Genomic DNA, 16,856 nt, shown 5'->3' on the forward strand with positions numbered 1-16,856 from the left:
TTACTGCCAGCTCAAAACATTTGTTGGATGGTAGTTAAGTGCAGAGTAGAATTGCATCAGTTTGTTTTTGCAGTGCTGGGGATGGAGCTGAGCCTGTGCGTGCCAGTTAATGTTCTTATGGAGCTAAATCCTCCAGCCCGAATTGCATCAGAAAATGAAATGTAGTTATTAGCTTTGTCTCAAAACTGAAGACCCCAAGGCTACATCTTGTATTGCAGTGAGATAAGTCTCCTAAGAGCAACAGAGAACTCCTTTAAAACTTAAGAACAAAACAAAACAAAACCCCTTAGAAAACCTTGCCTTGGGACTAGGAGTGTGGGTTAGTGATAGAGTTAGGCACTAATGGTTCATGCTAGCAATCCTAATTACTTAGGAGGTTAACACTGGGAGGATCAAGGTTCAAGACCAGCCCATACACATGAAATACCTTCTCAACCAGTAATTGGGCATGGTGGTCAATGTCTGTTACCTGAGCCAGGTGGGAGGCTGAGAGCAGGATTGTGATTTCAAGCTAGCTCACAAGAAAAGTCCTTAGGACTCCGTTTTATGTGTGTTGGTTGTAAAACGGGAGCTCAAGGCCTGTCCCTGAGATTTTTGGCTCAAGGCTGGTAGTCTACCAGTTCAGCCTTAGCTACTTAGATTTCAGCCTTTTGAGTAGCTAGGATTACAGGCCTGAGCCATCTGAACCTGATGAGGCACAATTTTTTTTTTTTGGTCAGTTGTGGGACTTGAATTCTAGGTCTGTGCATTGTCCCAGAACTCTTCAGCTCAAAGTTACTGCCTTACCCTTTCAGCCAAAGTGTCCCTTCCTATTTTCTGGTGGTAAACTGGAGACAAGAGTCTCACAGACTTTAGTGCTCCAGCTGGCTTTGGACTGCAATTCTCAGATCTCAGCCTCCTGAGTAGCTAGGATTACAGGTGTGAGCCAACATGCCTGACTGTGGAGACATGATCTTAATGGAAAAAAAAAATTGGCACGGTGGCATGTGCTTGTCATTTCAGTTATAGCAGGAAGGCTAAAACAGAAGAATCAGTGCCAGGAGTTTGGACTAGTGGTAGAGTGCTCGGCTAGCATACATCAAGACCTGGGTTTGATTCCTCGGTACCACATACATAGAAAAGCTGGAAGCGGTGCTGTGGCTCAAGTGGCACTAGCCTTGAGGAAAAAGCCTAAGGACTGTGCTTAGGTCCTGAGTCCAAGCCCAGGACTAGCAAAAATAAAATAAAACAGAAGGAAGGTCATCTGTATGTCTGGGCTAGAACCAAGACCCTGTCGTAAAAGAACCAGCACAAAAGGGCTGGCTCAGCAGGAGAGCATTTGCTTAACAAGCATGAGCCTGAGTTCAAACCATAGAAGTGCCAAAAGAAAACAGAATCAGAGTGCAGAGACTGGGCAGGATAGCTCAGTAAAGCCCAGCATGTGTGATGATCTGGGTTTGGTCCCCAGTACCATCAAAAATAAATAAAATGGGCTGGGAGTTTGGCCTAATGGTAATGTTTGCCTAGCATGCATGAAGTTCTGGGTTCAATTCCTTGGTACCACATTCACAGAAAAAGCCAGAAGTGGTGCTGTGGCTCAAGTGGTAGAGTGCTAGCCTTGAGGAAAAAAAGCTCAAGGACAGTGCCCAGGTCATGAGTTCAAGCCGCAGTGCTGTCAATAAATAAATAAATAAATAAAAACAAAATTCAAAGAACTTCCAGGCTTGTGAAATTATCCTATAAATGTATATTTCAATATAAATGAGACCCAAATCCTCATTATTCCTATCTTACAATAAATCTGCAGCAGTCTACCTTCTAAAAGTTAGCAACTGTAAGCTGAGTGCAGTGGCTCAGGCCTATAATCCTAGCTACTCAGGAGGCTGAGATCTGAGGATTGCGGTTCAAAGATAGGCCAGGCACTAAAGTCCTTGAGACTCTTATCTCCAATTAACCACCAGAAAACCAGAAGTGGTGCTATTGCTCAAGGGGTAGGGCCTTGAGCTGAGGGACAGCACCCAGGCCCAGATTTCACGCCCCATGACCAAGGAAAAAAAAAAAGGTTAGCAACTGTAATGCAAATGCCTCTAGGCTCACTTCATGAAACAGAAGAGCTTTTCTCAGGAGGGTTTAGTTACTTAAGTTTCCCAAACCCAGGAACGACCAAGAACTTTTATTACATATCAAACACAGAGAAAAAAATCAATGATTTTATTAATGTTCCTTAGAGACGAAAAATTCCAACGAGTGATAAACCTTTTCCATATATATGATCTATTGACTGGCACCAGAAAGCAATGGAAACCCTTGCAATGAGTTTCACATTGATGCTCACTACTTCTGGTAAGCAAATAGTGGAATACTGTCAAGGATGTAGCTGGTGCATGTGCTCCATCTTTCCAGAAAGCATTGTTTACTCCAGGATAGTCATATATGTATGTAGTTGGTGTTAAACCTAAGTTTAGCTTACTAAGTGCTACAGTATAAAACTTAAAATGCAAAACCAGTTTTAGAAAATGGTGTTGGCAGTGTTGATCAACCGATGTGTTCTCTCTTTATACACACTCCAAAGGTGCATGGCCCCTTTTCTCCCTGGGAAAATGCTTGGCACACCAAGCCCCATTGCCTCCCAATCTCAATTCAAAGACTGGGCAACCTGCCAAGGACATAATAATCTTCAAGGAAATCCAAGAATCACCAATCCTGCTTGCCTTCTTTTTAGGTAAGTAACAGTCATGAATAGCCTGGCTACCTCTAATACCACGCGCACTGACTTTGGGCCCTTTAAATCTAGGCTTCTGTGGCTTTTGAATCTTTTCAGTAACATTTCAACAAATTACTAATTCTGCTGTGTCAATGTAGGTCTCAAATTCAGTAGGACCTCTATCTTCAGAACACAATGAACTACAATCTATCTTTTGAAGCTGTGAGAAAGTACTAAATACTTTCAAGTAATGTACTGCCTCCTAATCTGGTTTCTGAATAGTCTGGTTCATTTCCTTTTCTGTGTATTCTTCTAGTCGAAGAAGCCACTTGACCCAGTACTGGGAACACAGTTCTGCATTCATGAAATGTGGATGAGCCGGGGATCCATCTTTGTAGGCCACCACAATTAAGCCACATTGCACCTAGAAAGAAACACAAGGCAATTCCAATCTAGAAATATTACATCTAGAGTTTAGGTTCATTTCTTTCATTGTCTAGGGCAAATAAAGTCAGTACTAAGCAATCTATAGTAATATCTGCAGATTCAGTTTCTAAGGTTAGTTGGTAAAAGACTGCACTAGGCCTTCTGAGAATACAAAGATGACACATAAAACAATGAAGAATGTTCTGTGCTCATTAAAGAGCTATTTAAAAAAAAAAGCAGCATTGGAAACGAGGACAAAAAGAAAAGAGCAAGGAAAAAGAGTCAGCAGTGGGATAAAAATAGAGTAAAAACCATAAAGAGTTACATAGCTATAAGTAAGATTAAGTAAAACAAGCAGTTTTCTGACCTGAAAATTGTAGTTGGTGTCATGATTTATGGCACCCATGTATGCCACAACTTGTAGTGGGTTGTCATATGTGTTGTGGATAAATGGCTTTGGCTTTTCTGATGTCTTCCAATCAATCACACACAGCTTGCCCCTAAAGGGAAATCAAATGAAGTCTTTGTAGGTAACATTTCAAACTGAAAAACTCTACTAGGGTAACCTTTTATGCACTGTGTAGTACTAGTCACTTAATGACTGTTACTTCTATTTTCCACTTTCCAAATGGGCTTTACTTAGGATTAGATCAGAAAGCCTTCAGGGGACAAAGGGTGTAGCTTGAGGACAGAGTCCTTTTCTAGCACACATGAGCTGAGACTTGTACCTATAGTAGTACATATGTATGTACATATGTACGTATGTGTACATACACGTACACACACACACAAGAAAGAGAGAGAAGGGAGGAAGGGAAAGAGAAAGGGAGGAAGGGAAAAAGGGAGAAAGGAGGGAAGGAGGGAGAGAAGTGAGAAGGGAAGGATGGGGAGATGTGGGGAAGAGGGGAAGTGTGATGCTGTCTTCCCTTTGATCCTGTCCTCAGGTGTGTAATGAGCCCATGGGGAGTGTTATGATGGAAAACATTTCCCAAAGTACAATTTCTAAACTTGCTTAAAATTTACTGGCATGTATTGGACTCCTTTTAACAACTGACAAGAATTGAAATTATACCTATCATCATCTTGGTTGAATTTATTTTGTCAATGCAGCTTGAACTTAGGGCCTGGGCACTGTTCCTGGGGTGTTTTGTTCAAGGCTAGCACTCTACTGCTTGAGCCACAGGACCAATTCTGGTAGTTAAATGGAGAAAAAGTCTCATAGACTTTCCTGCCTGGGCTGGCTTTGCACCACCATTCTCAGAGCTCATCCTCTTGCGTAGCTAGTATTACAGGTGTGAGCCATAGCAGCTGGACTTGTCTTGGCAGAATGAAGCTCACTACCAGCAGCAGTCTCCATTACAAATTATACATTATGGCACTTGAAAATTTCTTTTGCTTCAGGGCACCAGTGGCTCATGCCTATAACATACTCATGAAGCTGAGATTTGAGAATTGTGGTTTGGCACCAGCCAGAGCAGATAAATCCAGACTGCATTTTCCTAATAACCACAGAGGTGGAGGCATAGGTCAACTGGAAGAGCAATAGCTGTTAGTTCAAGTGAGTGTATAAGGCTCTGACTTCAAGCCCCAATACTACCAAAAAACCCTTTTCCTCAAAAATCAAAGGTTCAATCTATCAATAATCACCAACTCTATGCTGATATACAAATAATGAAACGGTTCCTCCTCTTAAAGTTTGCATGCAGGGGAATGTTTTGTTTTTTTTTCTTGTTGGTCATGGGGCTTGAACTCTGGGCCTGGGCTCTGTCCTTGAGCTCTTCAGCTCAAGCCTACCGCCCAACCCTTGAGCCAAGCCCTACTTCCCGTTTTTTAGAGATTAATTGGGATAAGAGTCTCAGGTCCTTTTGTGCCCGGCTGGCTGGCTTTGAACTGAGATCCTACTGTGCCCGCAAAAGTCCTGAGATTTTTTTCAGTCAGTCCTGGGGCGTGAATTCAGAGCCTAAGCACTTTCCTAGGGCTTTCTCAAGGCTAGAGCTCTATCCTGTTAGGGCCTGAATTTGGCCTGGGCATTGTCTCTGAGCTCTACAGCTTAAGGTTACAGTCCCACCCTTGAGTCAAGCTCCACTTCCTGTCTTCTAGAGATTAATTGGAGAGAAGAACCTCAGGTCCTTTTGTGCCCCAGCTGGCTTTGAGCCTTGATCCTCAGATCTCAGCCTCCTCAGAAGCTAGGATTACAGGTGGGAGCCACTGTGTCGAGTTCACTTCTGGCTTTTTCTATGTATATGGTACCAAGGAATTGAACCAGGGTCTTCATGCATTCTAGTCAAGCATTCTATCTCTAGGCCAAACTCCTGTCCCCCAGCAGGGTTTTATACTTGCCAATTGTAGATATAATAGGGAATGGAGGGCAATATAGAAAATAGGACAGTATGCTAAGTTATACAAGCTAGGCATAGAAATACCAATACTACATGATATTTCTTATATTTAGAAAATAAAGTGAATATAGAGGAGTAGAATATTGGTTACCAAAGGTTGGCACCCTAGTGAGGAGGAAATACTATTATTATTATTATTATTATTATTATTATTATTTTGTCTTGTCATGGGGCTTGAACTCTGGGCCTGGGTGCTCTCCTTGAGCTCTTCAGCTCAAAGCTACTGACCTACCCATTGAGCCACTGTACCACTTCCAGTTTTCTAGTGGTTAATTGGAGATAAAAATCTTGAGTGCTGGGGCTGGCTTGAACTGTGATCCTCAGATCTCAGCCTCCTGAGTAGCATGACCCAACAGTGCCCCGCAGTTTTAGTCATCTTAAATTACTAAATTGTATGGTGATTATAGTGAATAATAAGGTATTATAAACGTAAATCACTAACAGAATAAAGATTAACACTACAAAAATGTGAAGTGATAGATACGTTTATGTATATATGAACATATTATGCAATATACATGTAATTCAATTACTATTTGTCAATCAGAAATTTAAAAAAGTATCTTGGAGGGGCTGGGAGTTTGGCCTAGTGGTAGTGCTTACCTAGCATGCAGGAAGACCTGAGTTCGATTCCTTGGTACCACATACATAGAAAAAGCCAGAAGTGGTACTGTGGCTCAAGTGGTAGAGCTCTAGCCTTGAGAAAGCCCAAGGACAGTACCCAGGCCCTGAGTCCCAAGTCCCAAGACTAACAAACTAACTAACTAAATAAAAGTATCTTGGAGAATAAAGCCAAATTAAAATTTCAACAAGGCAACTGTAAGTCATGGATAGAAGTGATTGCATAGCTCCTTTGGCTAAAAGGCAAGGTAGCTATTCTTCAAAACTGAAGGTATTTTAAGGTCTCTAGACTAATGAATATTCTGTCCCTTTGCGTGTGTTTGAATGTGTCTCTATGTATGTACATACATGCAATTTTGAGGATGAACTTGTTGCTGGAGATCAAACCCAGAGTCTTTGTGTACTAAGCACAAATCACCACCAGATATAACTCTAGCCCTGACAATTCTTTTTTCTTTCTTTCCTTCTTTTTTAGCTTGAATTTTAACTAGAGCTCTGAGAGTTACACAGAGCCGTTTTTCCTTATCCTGTTGTTACTGCTCATATGCTTGCTTTGGGACAGGAGTATCTGGCAGCTTATAGTTACCCATGGAATCTGGAGTAACTGGGAAAAACAGTAACACAGCAGAAATTTAAAATGTGCAGGAAGCTTTAGTAAGTTTAGAGTTCTTATCTATCAACCAACTTGCAAGACAGGAAGAGAGTTGATTTCAGGGCCAATGGACAATGGTATAATCTTTAAGAAAACAGGAAAAAAAATCAACAACCCCAAGAAAAAGGGAAAATGGGACAGAAAATGAGGAAATTGCACTAGCTTTTAATGCTGTGAGGAAAGGGGAAGATAAGCCATGCTAAGTATATTGAAAAGGAAACCTTTTCTTCACCAGGAATTAAGTGGCTTTCCCCCATGTCTGTTCTTATCTTCTCCAGACTTCGAATCATTTTACCTAGAATATACAGGTTTCACTTTTTTTTTTGGCCGGTACTAGGGCTTAAACTCAGGAACTGGGCTCTGTCCCTGAGGCTCTTTGTGCTCAAGACTAGTACTCTACCACTTGAACCACAATGTCACTTCCAGCTTTTGCTGAGAAGTTTATTGGAGATAAGAGTCTCATGGACTTGCTGGGCATGGTGGCTCACACCTGTAATCCTAGCTACTCAGGAGGCTGAGATTTGAGGATCACGGTTCAAAGCCAGCCCAGGCACTAAAGAATGTGAGATTCCTATCTCTAATTAATCACTAGAAAATGGGAGGTGGGCTGTGGCTCAAGGAGTAGGTCGGTAGCCTTGAGCTGAAGAGCTCAGGGACAGCACCTTGGCCCAGAGTTCAAGACCCATCACACACACACACACACACACACACACACACACACACACACACACACACACACACACACACACACACACACACACACACACACACACACACACACACACACACACACACACACACCCCCACCCAACAGACTTTCCTGTTTCAGCTGGCTTTGAACTATGATTTTCAGATCTCAGCCTCCTGTGTAGCTAGGATTATAGGTGTGAGACTCTTGTGTAGCTAGGATTACAGATGGCTAGCCTGGCTAGAGGTTTCACTTTAAAGAGGCAGTACCTATACTTAGTACTACTTAGTATTTGAAACAGATTATGAGGCAAAGTAACTAAACCAGGCAACATTTGTCCTAGCTTCCATTAATTCACAGCCATGATGTGATAGAAACAATCTCATACTTACTGATACTCCGCCACACAGTCTAGGAGACCTACATATTTTAAGGTCTCATGTTGAACAGCACTTTCAAGAGCTAGTACTCCACTGATATCTTTCAAAATATGTTGGACACTTTCAATATAACCACACTGGAGGAGATTTTCATCTCTCTCTTTTAAGTTCTCTTGGGATGAAAGTATGCTTTCCAAGGCTTGATGGAACTGTTTTCCTTGTAAAAAGTTGTCTGAAAAGAAAATCAAAAAACAAAAAGTGAAAAAAAAAAAAACAAAACTGAGGACAAATCAAGCCTAGTTCTAAAAACCAAACACTCACAAAAAGAATAAAAATTAAAACTTATCCAAGCATTACCTTTAATAAAGTGACACCTTTTATTTATTTATTTGGTAGTTCTGGGGCTTGAACTCAGGGCCTGGGCACTATCCCTGGGCTTTTTTTGCTCAAAGTTAGCATTATACTACTCTGAACCACAATGCTACTTCTGTCCTTTCCTCCAGTCACTAAGGATTGAACCCAGGGTCACTGACTCCAGGGCCATTTGCATGCTAGGCAAGCAGCATATACCACTGAGCTATATCCCTTGTACCTTTCTGGTTTGCATGGTTTGAATCTCTTTGTAGCTATCTGGCTCAAACTCTCTATCTTCCTATTTCAGGCTCTAGGATGCTGGCATAACAGGCATAAATTACCATGCCTGAAAAATCTGAGCTTCTTCTGAAACTTTTAAAAAGTGCTAGCCTTAAGCACAAAGAGGCTGAGAGACAGAGCCAGGCCCAGAATTCAAGTTCCAGGACTGGCAAAAAAAAAAAAAACCCCAAAACAAAAACCACAACAAGAATTTGTGAGATTGTACTTTTTTTGGCCAGTCCTAGGGACTGAACTTAGGGCCTGGGCACCACCCTTGGGCTTTCTCAAATTTAGTGCTTTACCACTTAAGCCACAGCACCACTGCTGGCTTTTTTTGTGTATATGGTACTGAGCAATGGAAGCAAGGGCTTCGTGCATGTTAAGCAAGAACTTTACCACTGGGCCTCTGTACTCTCCCTCTCTCTCTCTCTTTTTTTTTTTTCCAATGCTGGAATAGACAAACAATTGCTATGTCTTGAATTACTTTTTCCTTTATACAATTTTTTTTTGCCAGTCTTGGGGCTTGAACTCAGGGTCTGAGTACCATCCTTGGATTTTCCTCAATGCAAGCATTCTACCACTTGAGCCACAACACCAACACCTCTGTTTTTTAAATGTATGTACTACTGAGGAATCGAACCCGGGTCTTTGTGCATGCTAGGCAAACACTCTACCCCTAGGCCAACTCTCTGCCCTTCCTTTATATACTTTTAAGAAAAGAGAACACAAACATATTTATTAAACACAAAAAATATTCTATATTCACTTGACTACTAGAAAGGGAAGGAAAGAAAGGGGGAATGGTTAGACTAACCAATGGCCCTCATGCACTAAAACATTATTTTTCAAACTACCCAGCAAGATAAAAAAAACATTACTCATATTTTAATGAATGAGGCCCTTCTGACTTACTTGGTTAATTTGCTCAAAAGCTGGGCTGGCACCCTGGTATCAATGTCTTTCCTTTTCAATTCACCACATAGCAGAACAAGGGACTCAAACTCAGAGCCCACCATTCTGCCACATATAAAAACGGAATAGGATATACACATTGAGACAGACCCACAGAGTGGGAGGACAATTTTATTCAATGAGGTAATATCATATTAAACTACATAATACTTGTCAAGTATTTATTTTATTTTTGTCGGCTATGGGGCTTGAACACTTGGGTCTGGGCACTGTCCCTGAGCTCTTCAGCTCAAGGCTACCCTTTGAACCACAGGAGCACTTCCAGTTTTCTGATGGTTAATTTAGTGCCCAGGTTGGCTTTGAACTGTGATCCTCAGATCTCAGCTTCCTGAGTAGCTAGGATTACAGGCATGAGCCACTGCGCCCAGCTTGTCAAGTATTTTTTACAGACTTTGAAGTTCTAACATTAGCAAAAACTGATAGCAATGCCGGGAGTGTGGCCTAGTGGTAGTGTTTGCCTACCATGCACGCAGCCCTGGGTTTGATTCCTCAGTACCATATAACCAGAAAAAGCTGGAAGTGGTGCTGTGGCACAAGTAGTAGAGTGCTTGTCTAGCATGCACGAAGACCTGGGCTCGATTCTTCAGTACCACAATATATACAAAAAAGACAGAGTTATGCTGTGGCTCAAGTGGTAGAGCGCTAGCCTTGAGAGAATCTAAGGACAGTGCTCAAACCCTGAGCCCAAGCCCCAGATTGGCAAAAAAAAAAAAAAAAAAGGAAAAGGAAAAAAAAAAAAGAAGCTCAGGGACTGTGCATAGGCCCTAAGTTCAAGCCCCACAACTGGGAAGAGGAAAAAAAAAAAAGGGATTGATTCTGGGAAAATGTTTGGTTAGATGGAACTCAGTTTAGGTTAACTATTCTACTCCACACATACTTAGCTCAGTTGAGATTATTTACATAAGAAGGACACAGAAGAACTTCAAAACTGGTAGAATAAAAACCTAAAGAAATGAAGTGTTCATCCGTATCTGAAATAGAATACAAACGTGCAAAACAGGAAGAGGGCTCGGTATGCAACTCAGAGGTTGAGTGCTTGCTTGGCATGCATGAAATCCTTGTTCAGATCCCCAAGACCACAAAAAGAAAAAAGAAAAAAGAGAGAGAGAAAAAAATCCCAACTTGTATCTACTGCTATTCAAATAGATAATTCTTCATTCCTTGTTGCAGATCTAACTCACGCCTGGTTAAGATTCTTCATATATATATGACCATACACATGGAAATCTAGATTTCAGGACCACTTCTAATCGAAGGTCCCAAATATTAAATATGTTTTAATTCACTGAAAGTAAATTTAAAAATGATTTAAGAGGGCTGGATGTTTGGCCTAGTGGTAGAGTGCCTGCCTAGCGTGCATGAAGACCTGGGTTCTCTTCCTCTGTACCACACACATAGAAAAAAGCCAGAAATGGTGCAGTAGCTCAAGTGGTAGAGCGCTAGTCTTGATAAAGCCCACGGACAGTGTTCTGGATCTGAGTTCAAGCTCCAGGACTGACTGGCAAAAAATAAAATAAAAAATAAAAAAAGATTTAAGACTGAAAAAAAATAATTAGGGAAAAAAAATCAGTTTAACAAGTGGGGTATTGGTAGCTTCTGCATGTAATCTTAGCTATTCAGGAGAATGAGGTGTGAGGTTCCCAGTTTGAAGGGAGCTTAGGAAGAAAAAGTTATTGAAACTTTTTTTTCTCCTTTGGTCATGGGGCTTGAACTCTGGGCCTAGACACAGCTCAAAGCTACAGCCCTACCCCTTGAGCCACGGCACCACTTCTGGTTTCCTAGGGGTTAGAGATCAGAGGCTCACTGATTTTTAGAGCCTAGGCTGGCTTTGAACCTTGATCCTCAGATCTTAGCCTCTGGAGTAGCTAAGACTATAGATGTGAACCACCCCACCCAGCTGTTAATAAAACTATTATCTCCAAGTCAACAGCAAAAAGCTGGAAGTAGGGGTGTGCCTCAAGTGGTAGAATAGTAGCTTTGAGGAGAAAAAGCTGAAGCATCAAGCTGTAGTACAGGTGCGCTTGCATACATGTGCACATATATGTATACATGCCCACACTAATCAGCTGAACAACAAAAATTAGTTCCTAGCTCTTTCCATTATGAATGAACTCAAATATAAATCAGAATAAGCTGGGTGCCTGTGGCTCATGCCTGTGATCCTAGCTACTCAAGAGGCTGAGATCTGAGGATCTCAGTTCCATGCAAACCAGGCAGTAGTCTGTGAGACTCTTATTTTCAATTAATCACCAGAAAACCAGAAGAGGTGCTATGGCTCAAGTGGTAGAGTGCTAGCCTAGAGTGAAAAAGCTCAAAGGACAGTGCTCAGGCCCGGAGGTCTAGCCCCCCCAACTGCTCCCTCCTCCCTCCCCCCTAAAAAAATCAGAATAAATCAGATTAAGTCAGATTTTCCCACCCTCTTTCATCTTCAAAAGGCAACTGAAACCTGGGAAACTGCTCAAGTGTTTGGAAGAATGCTTATTCTGGGTGCATCTCTAGGATGTGGATGTTGGAAAGGCCAGGTAAAAGGAAATTTATTGCACATTCTGAAGACTCATTACTCAATTGAGTCTGACACACTTGCTTTCTTCTTCCCATGGCATTATTGGTGATTGTTTCCCTATTTTTTTTTTTTTGCCTGTCCTAGAGCTAGAACTCAGGACCTGTGCACTGTCTTTGGGATTTCTCAAGGCCAGAGCTCTACCACTTAAGCCACAGTACCACCTCCAGCTTTTTCTATGTATGTAGTACTGATGAATTGAACTGGGTCTTCCTGCATGCTAAGCAAGCACTCTACCACTAGGCCAAACTCCCAGCTCCTCGATTTTTTTTTTTTTTGGCTAGTTCTGGCCAGGCCCTGGGTGCTGTTCCTGAGTTTTATTGTTCAAGGCTAGAACTTTACTACTTGAGCTATAGCTCTACCTCTAGCATTGTCATAGGACCGTGCCTAAGCCCCAGTACTAAAACCCAAACCAACAAGGAATTAGTCCCAGCAAATACTTCCCCATTGCCAAAGAATGTTTAAAGGGTTTAAAGCCTTGACTATTTTTCCTATATGTAGATGCCAATTACATTAAAGTGGTAAGTGACTACAGTTTGTGTTACCTGCTTACATTTTTTCTTTCTTTCTTTTTTTTTTTTTGGCCAGTCCTGGGCTTGAGTTCAGGGCCTGAGCACTGTCCTTGGACTTTCTCAAGGCTAGAGCTCTACCACTTGAGCCTCAGCACCATTTCCGGCTTTTTTCTATGTATATGGTACCGAGGAATCGAACCCCAGTCTTTGTGCATGCTAGGCAAGCACTCTACCACTAGGCCAAACTCCTGGCCTCCCTTTTTTTTTTTTTTGCCAATCCTGGGCTTGAGCTCAGGGCCTGAGCTCTGTCCTTGGACTTTCTCAAGGCTAGCACTCTACCACTTGAGCCTCAGCACCATTTCCGGCTTTTGTCTATGTATGTGGTACCAAGGAATCGAACCCGGGTCTTCGTGCACGCTAGGCAAGCACTTTAACCACTAGGCCAAACTCCCGGCCCCCCTTTCTTTTTTTTTTTTTTTTGCAGGCAGCTTTTACATTTCATCCCTCGTAAGATGCCTGAAATTAAGTACAATACTCCTAAACAAAAAGTGTTACTAGCCAGCGCAGTGGCTCACACCTGTAATCCTAGCTACTAAGGAGGCTAAGATCCGAGGATCAAGGTTCAAAGCCAGGCTGGGCACAAAAGAACCTGAGTCTCTTTTCCCCAATTAACCTCTAGAAAATGAGAAGTGGGGCTTGGCTAGAATAGGGCAATAGTCTTGAGCTGAAGAACTCAGGGACAGTGCGCAGGCTGAGTTCAAGCCCAATGACCCACAAAAAAACAAAAACAAAAAGCAAAAAAAAAAAAAAAAAAAAAAGCAAGTGTTATTGGCTGGGTGGCAATAGCTCATGCCTATAATCCTAACTACCTAGGAGATCTGAGGTTCCAGGTTTGAGGCCAGCACACACAGAAAAGTCCATGAGATTCTTATTTTCAATTAGTTACCAAAAAAGCTGTGTTTCAAGTGATAGATTGCTAGCCTTGAACAAAAACTTCAGGAACAGTAACCAGCCCTGAATTCAAGATCCAGAACCAGTACACAAAAAGTGTTCCTAGAAATAAACAAATGAACAAAAAAGCCAAGAAAATTAAAAAAAAAAAAAATCAAAACCCTCTGGGAGTTGGGCCTAGTAGTAGTGCTTGCCTAGCATGCACAAAGACCTGGGTTCGATTCATTGGTACCATATATATAGAATAGCTAGAAGTGGTGCTATGGCTCAAGTGGTAGAGTACTAGTCTTGAGGAAAGCCAAAGGACAGTGCTCAGACCCCGAGTGGCGCAAAAAAAAAAAAAAAAAAAACCCCAAACAAAGAAAAAACTCCAGAAAGGTGCTTCTATGCTACATGTACAGCTTGGTCTTTATTTTTTATTTATTTTGCTTGTCCTGGAGCTTTAATTCAGGGCCTGGGCACTGTCCTTGGCCACTTTTTGCTCAAGGCTAGCACTCTGCCACTTGAGCCACAGAGCCACTTCTGGCCTTTTCTGTTTATGTGGTGCTGAGGAATCGAATGCAGGGCTTTGTGCATGCTAGGCAAGCATTCTACTGCTAAGCAACATTCCCAGCTCATTTTTTCTTTCTTTCCTTTTTTATAATGGAATCTTTTTTTCTTTTTGGTTGGTTGTGGGGCTTGAACTCTGAGCTTGGGCTCTGTCCCTGAGTACTTCCACTTAAGGCTAGTGCTCTATCACTTGAGCCACTGTGCCAGATCCTCAGATCTCAGCCTCCTGAGTAGCTGGGATTACAGATGTGAGCCACCAGTGCACAGCTATAATGGAATCTTGTTGAGGAAGTTATTCTCACATGAGTTGAAGGTTAAAGTTTATTTACTCTCATTTCCTAATGAAAAGCATTTGATTAGCTCGATTTACCATGATGTAAAATGTATCATATATTCTGGCTTGTTACCAGGGTTTTTGTTAGTAAACTTACAATAAGTAATGAGTATTTATTTATTTTTGCTAGTCATGGGACTTGAACCCAGGGCTTGAGCACTGTTCTTGGGCTTTCTCAAGGTTAGAGCTGTGCCACTTGAGCCACAGTACCACTTTCAGCTCATTCTATGTGTGTGGTACTGAGGAATCGAACCCTGATCTTCTTGCAGGCTAGGCTAGCACTCTATCACTAGGCCAAATTCCTGCTCCAAGCAATGAGTTTTTACTAGATTCTGGGCAGAATACCTACCAAATAATTAGAATTTTGTCACCAAGTGACTGATATTTTTTTCTGTACCCAAGGAAAACAAATAATTCTAATACTTTCTAGCTTACAAATTAAATATTGTTCATAAAATTACTTTATCTCTGTGCTTTAGTGTCACAAGAGGATTAAGCAAGTTGATAAACACGAAGTGCTAATTAGTTAACAGTAGTTTCTCACTAGTAAGGTCTTTAAAACTTAGGTAAACATAACCAAAATTAAGAAAATTACTTGAAGTATATTCTGCAAATCCATCTTCTCCCAGTTCCAGAATCATCCGCTTTTTCCACCTCTCCAAAATGAAAATCTGTTCTGATGTCATGGTTTGCTGAAGGATACGGGTTACACTTGGAATTACATTCCTTTGCAAAGGAATTTTCAAAGGAATTGAAGAATCACTCTTATTTGGCTTTCCACTTCTCTGTGTGTTGAAGAGAGGAAACCATTTTTGTGGAACTTTTGCCTCCTCATTTGGTTTTGGAGGCTTTTGTTTAATCACAGGTCCATACAGTAAATCATCTTCCTCCAGCAATGATTCTGGGGTCTGGGCCAGGCCTCCAAATGACAAGACAGACTTGACTAATTGAGAATATTTTGTTTGATCCACTTCTTCATATGGATTTTTTTTCTTCCGGGCAAATGAGTAAGAGGAACTAGAGAACTCCACAAAAGGGCCTGGTCTTAGAGAAAAACTCTTTGAACTTCCAAGTTGCCTACAAATGGTCTGAAATGCCTTCATCGTGAGATTTTTTTTTTTCCACTTTTCTCAAAAGTTTGCAAGGTAGAGAGTCTTTTTTAAATTTTGTATTCCTATTCAAAGGGAAAAGTTGTATTTTATATATTGGGAGACAGTAAATTGAAAGCTGTATGAGAATGGAATTGTAAACCAAAATTGTATTTGATTTGAAGCACCTGTCTAGCAAGACATTGAACTCACCCCAGTATGGCCAAAAAGAAAAAAAAAATTATAAGGAAACTCATTAGGGGGCAGGGAGCCTGGCCTCGTGGTAGAGTGCTGGCTTGGCATGCTTGAAGCACTAGGTTATATATTTCTCGGCACTACATACACATGCCAAAGGCCGGTAATGGTGCTGTGCCTTGAGCAAAAAGTGTCCAAGGCCCTGAGGTCAAAGCCAGGACTGGCAAAAAAAAAAAAAAAAAAAAAAGGAAAAGAAACAAACGCATTAGTAGACAACTTGGGGAAAGCCTCTCCCAATCTCTTTTTCTTCCATGTCTTGGGGCTTGAACTCAGGGCCTGAGCACTGTCCTTGGACGAGAGCTCTACCCCTTGAGCCATAGTGCCATGTCCAGCCTTTTCTATGTATGCGGTACCGAGGAATGGAGCCCGGGTCTTTGGGCACTCCCGGCCCCTCTCCCACTCTTTATGCGGAGGAAATACGATGCTCGAACACAGTAACACTGAAGGAGCTCGGTTTGCAGACAGGATTACCCCCCCCCGCCCCCGCCCCGCTTCCTCTCGTAATCCAGAGCCTGGTCAGCATGGCTGACCCCCCCCCCCCCCCGCCACGGTCCTGAGTTGTATCTAACAAATCAAACACCGACCCCCTAACTACCTTACCAAGCTCTTGGTTAAGGACTCGCCCTTCTCTACCGTGTGGGATCGCATTTTACAGACAGGAAACTGGACGGGGAGGGGTGGGGGCGACACCTGTCTCAGGTAGGAGGCGAAAATGGCGGTCAGCAAGGCGCCCCGCCGTGATCCCCGAGGACGCTCACACCAAGACGAGGACCCACGACCGGGACCGGACGCGTATGGCCTCTGGGGGAGGGAGTCTGGATAAGGAAGAAACGACTTTAACAGACGCTTTAGGCTGCCGCAGCGGGTTGTACCTGAGATGTCGCTCCGTCTGGCCTAAAACCAGGGGCGCCAAGAGCTTCTCGGGGACGCAACTTCATCTTCCCGCGCTTTACCCTTGAGCCAGGCCACGCCCCACACAACGCAGGCCCAGCATGCACTGCGGCACTCACGCTCCACCCCTTTAGCCCTTGGCTCACCGGCTCTCAGTGGCTTTCGTGCAGGAGTCTCTGCTTTCAGGAAGAAGCGCGGGCGGCTGCAAATCTCGCGAGTCTTCGTTCACGAGATGTGGATACGTCACTGCTCGGCGCCATCT

The 16,856-nt window shown here is 42.4% G+C and overlaps 1 protein-coding gene across 2 annotated transcripts; it reads right to left on the reverse strand.

Annotated features, from left to right (window-relative positions):
- Nucleotides 1-2,570: 2,570 nt before the first annotated feature.
- On the reverse strand, nt 2,571-16,824 carry Mgme1 (mitochondrial genome maintenance exonuclease 1). 2 transcript variants are annotated; one of them, XM_090351954.1, is made up of 5 exons: nt 16,741-16,824; nt 14,956-15,534; nt 7,862-8,081; nt 3,477-3,609; nt 2,571-3,107 (listed from the first exon to the last, which is right to left on the reverse strand). In XM_090351954.1, the coding sequence occupies exons 2-5, from the start codon at nt 15,461-15,463 to the stop codon at nt 2,946-2,948; spliced, it is 1,023 nt and encodes a 340-aa protein (XP_090208080.1). In that variant the 5' UTR covers nt 15,464-15,534; nt 16,741-16,824; the 3' UTR covers nt 2,571-2,945. The 2 variants fall into 2 exon arrangements, with proteins under 2 accessions (XP_090208080.1, XP_090208079.1); XM_090351953.1 differs by lacking the exon at nt 16,741-16,824 and adding an exon at nt 16,576-16,705.
- Nucleotides 16,825-16,856: the final 32 nt, after the last annotated feature.

This window comes from Megascapheus bottae, chromosome 18 (assembly GCF_031878675.1).
Source record: "Megascapheus bottae isolate mThoBot1 chromosome 18, mThoBot2.hap1, whole genome shotgun sequence".
Classification (NCBI taxonomy): domain Eukaryota; kingdom Metazoa; phylum Chordata; class Mammalia; order Rodentia; family Geomyidae; genus Megascapheus; species Megascapheus bottae.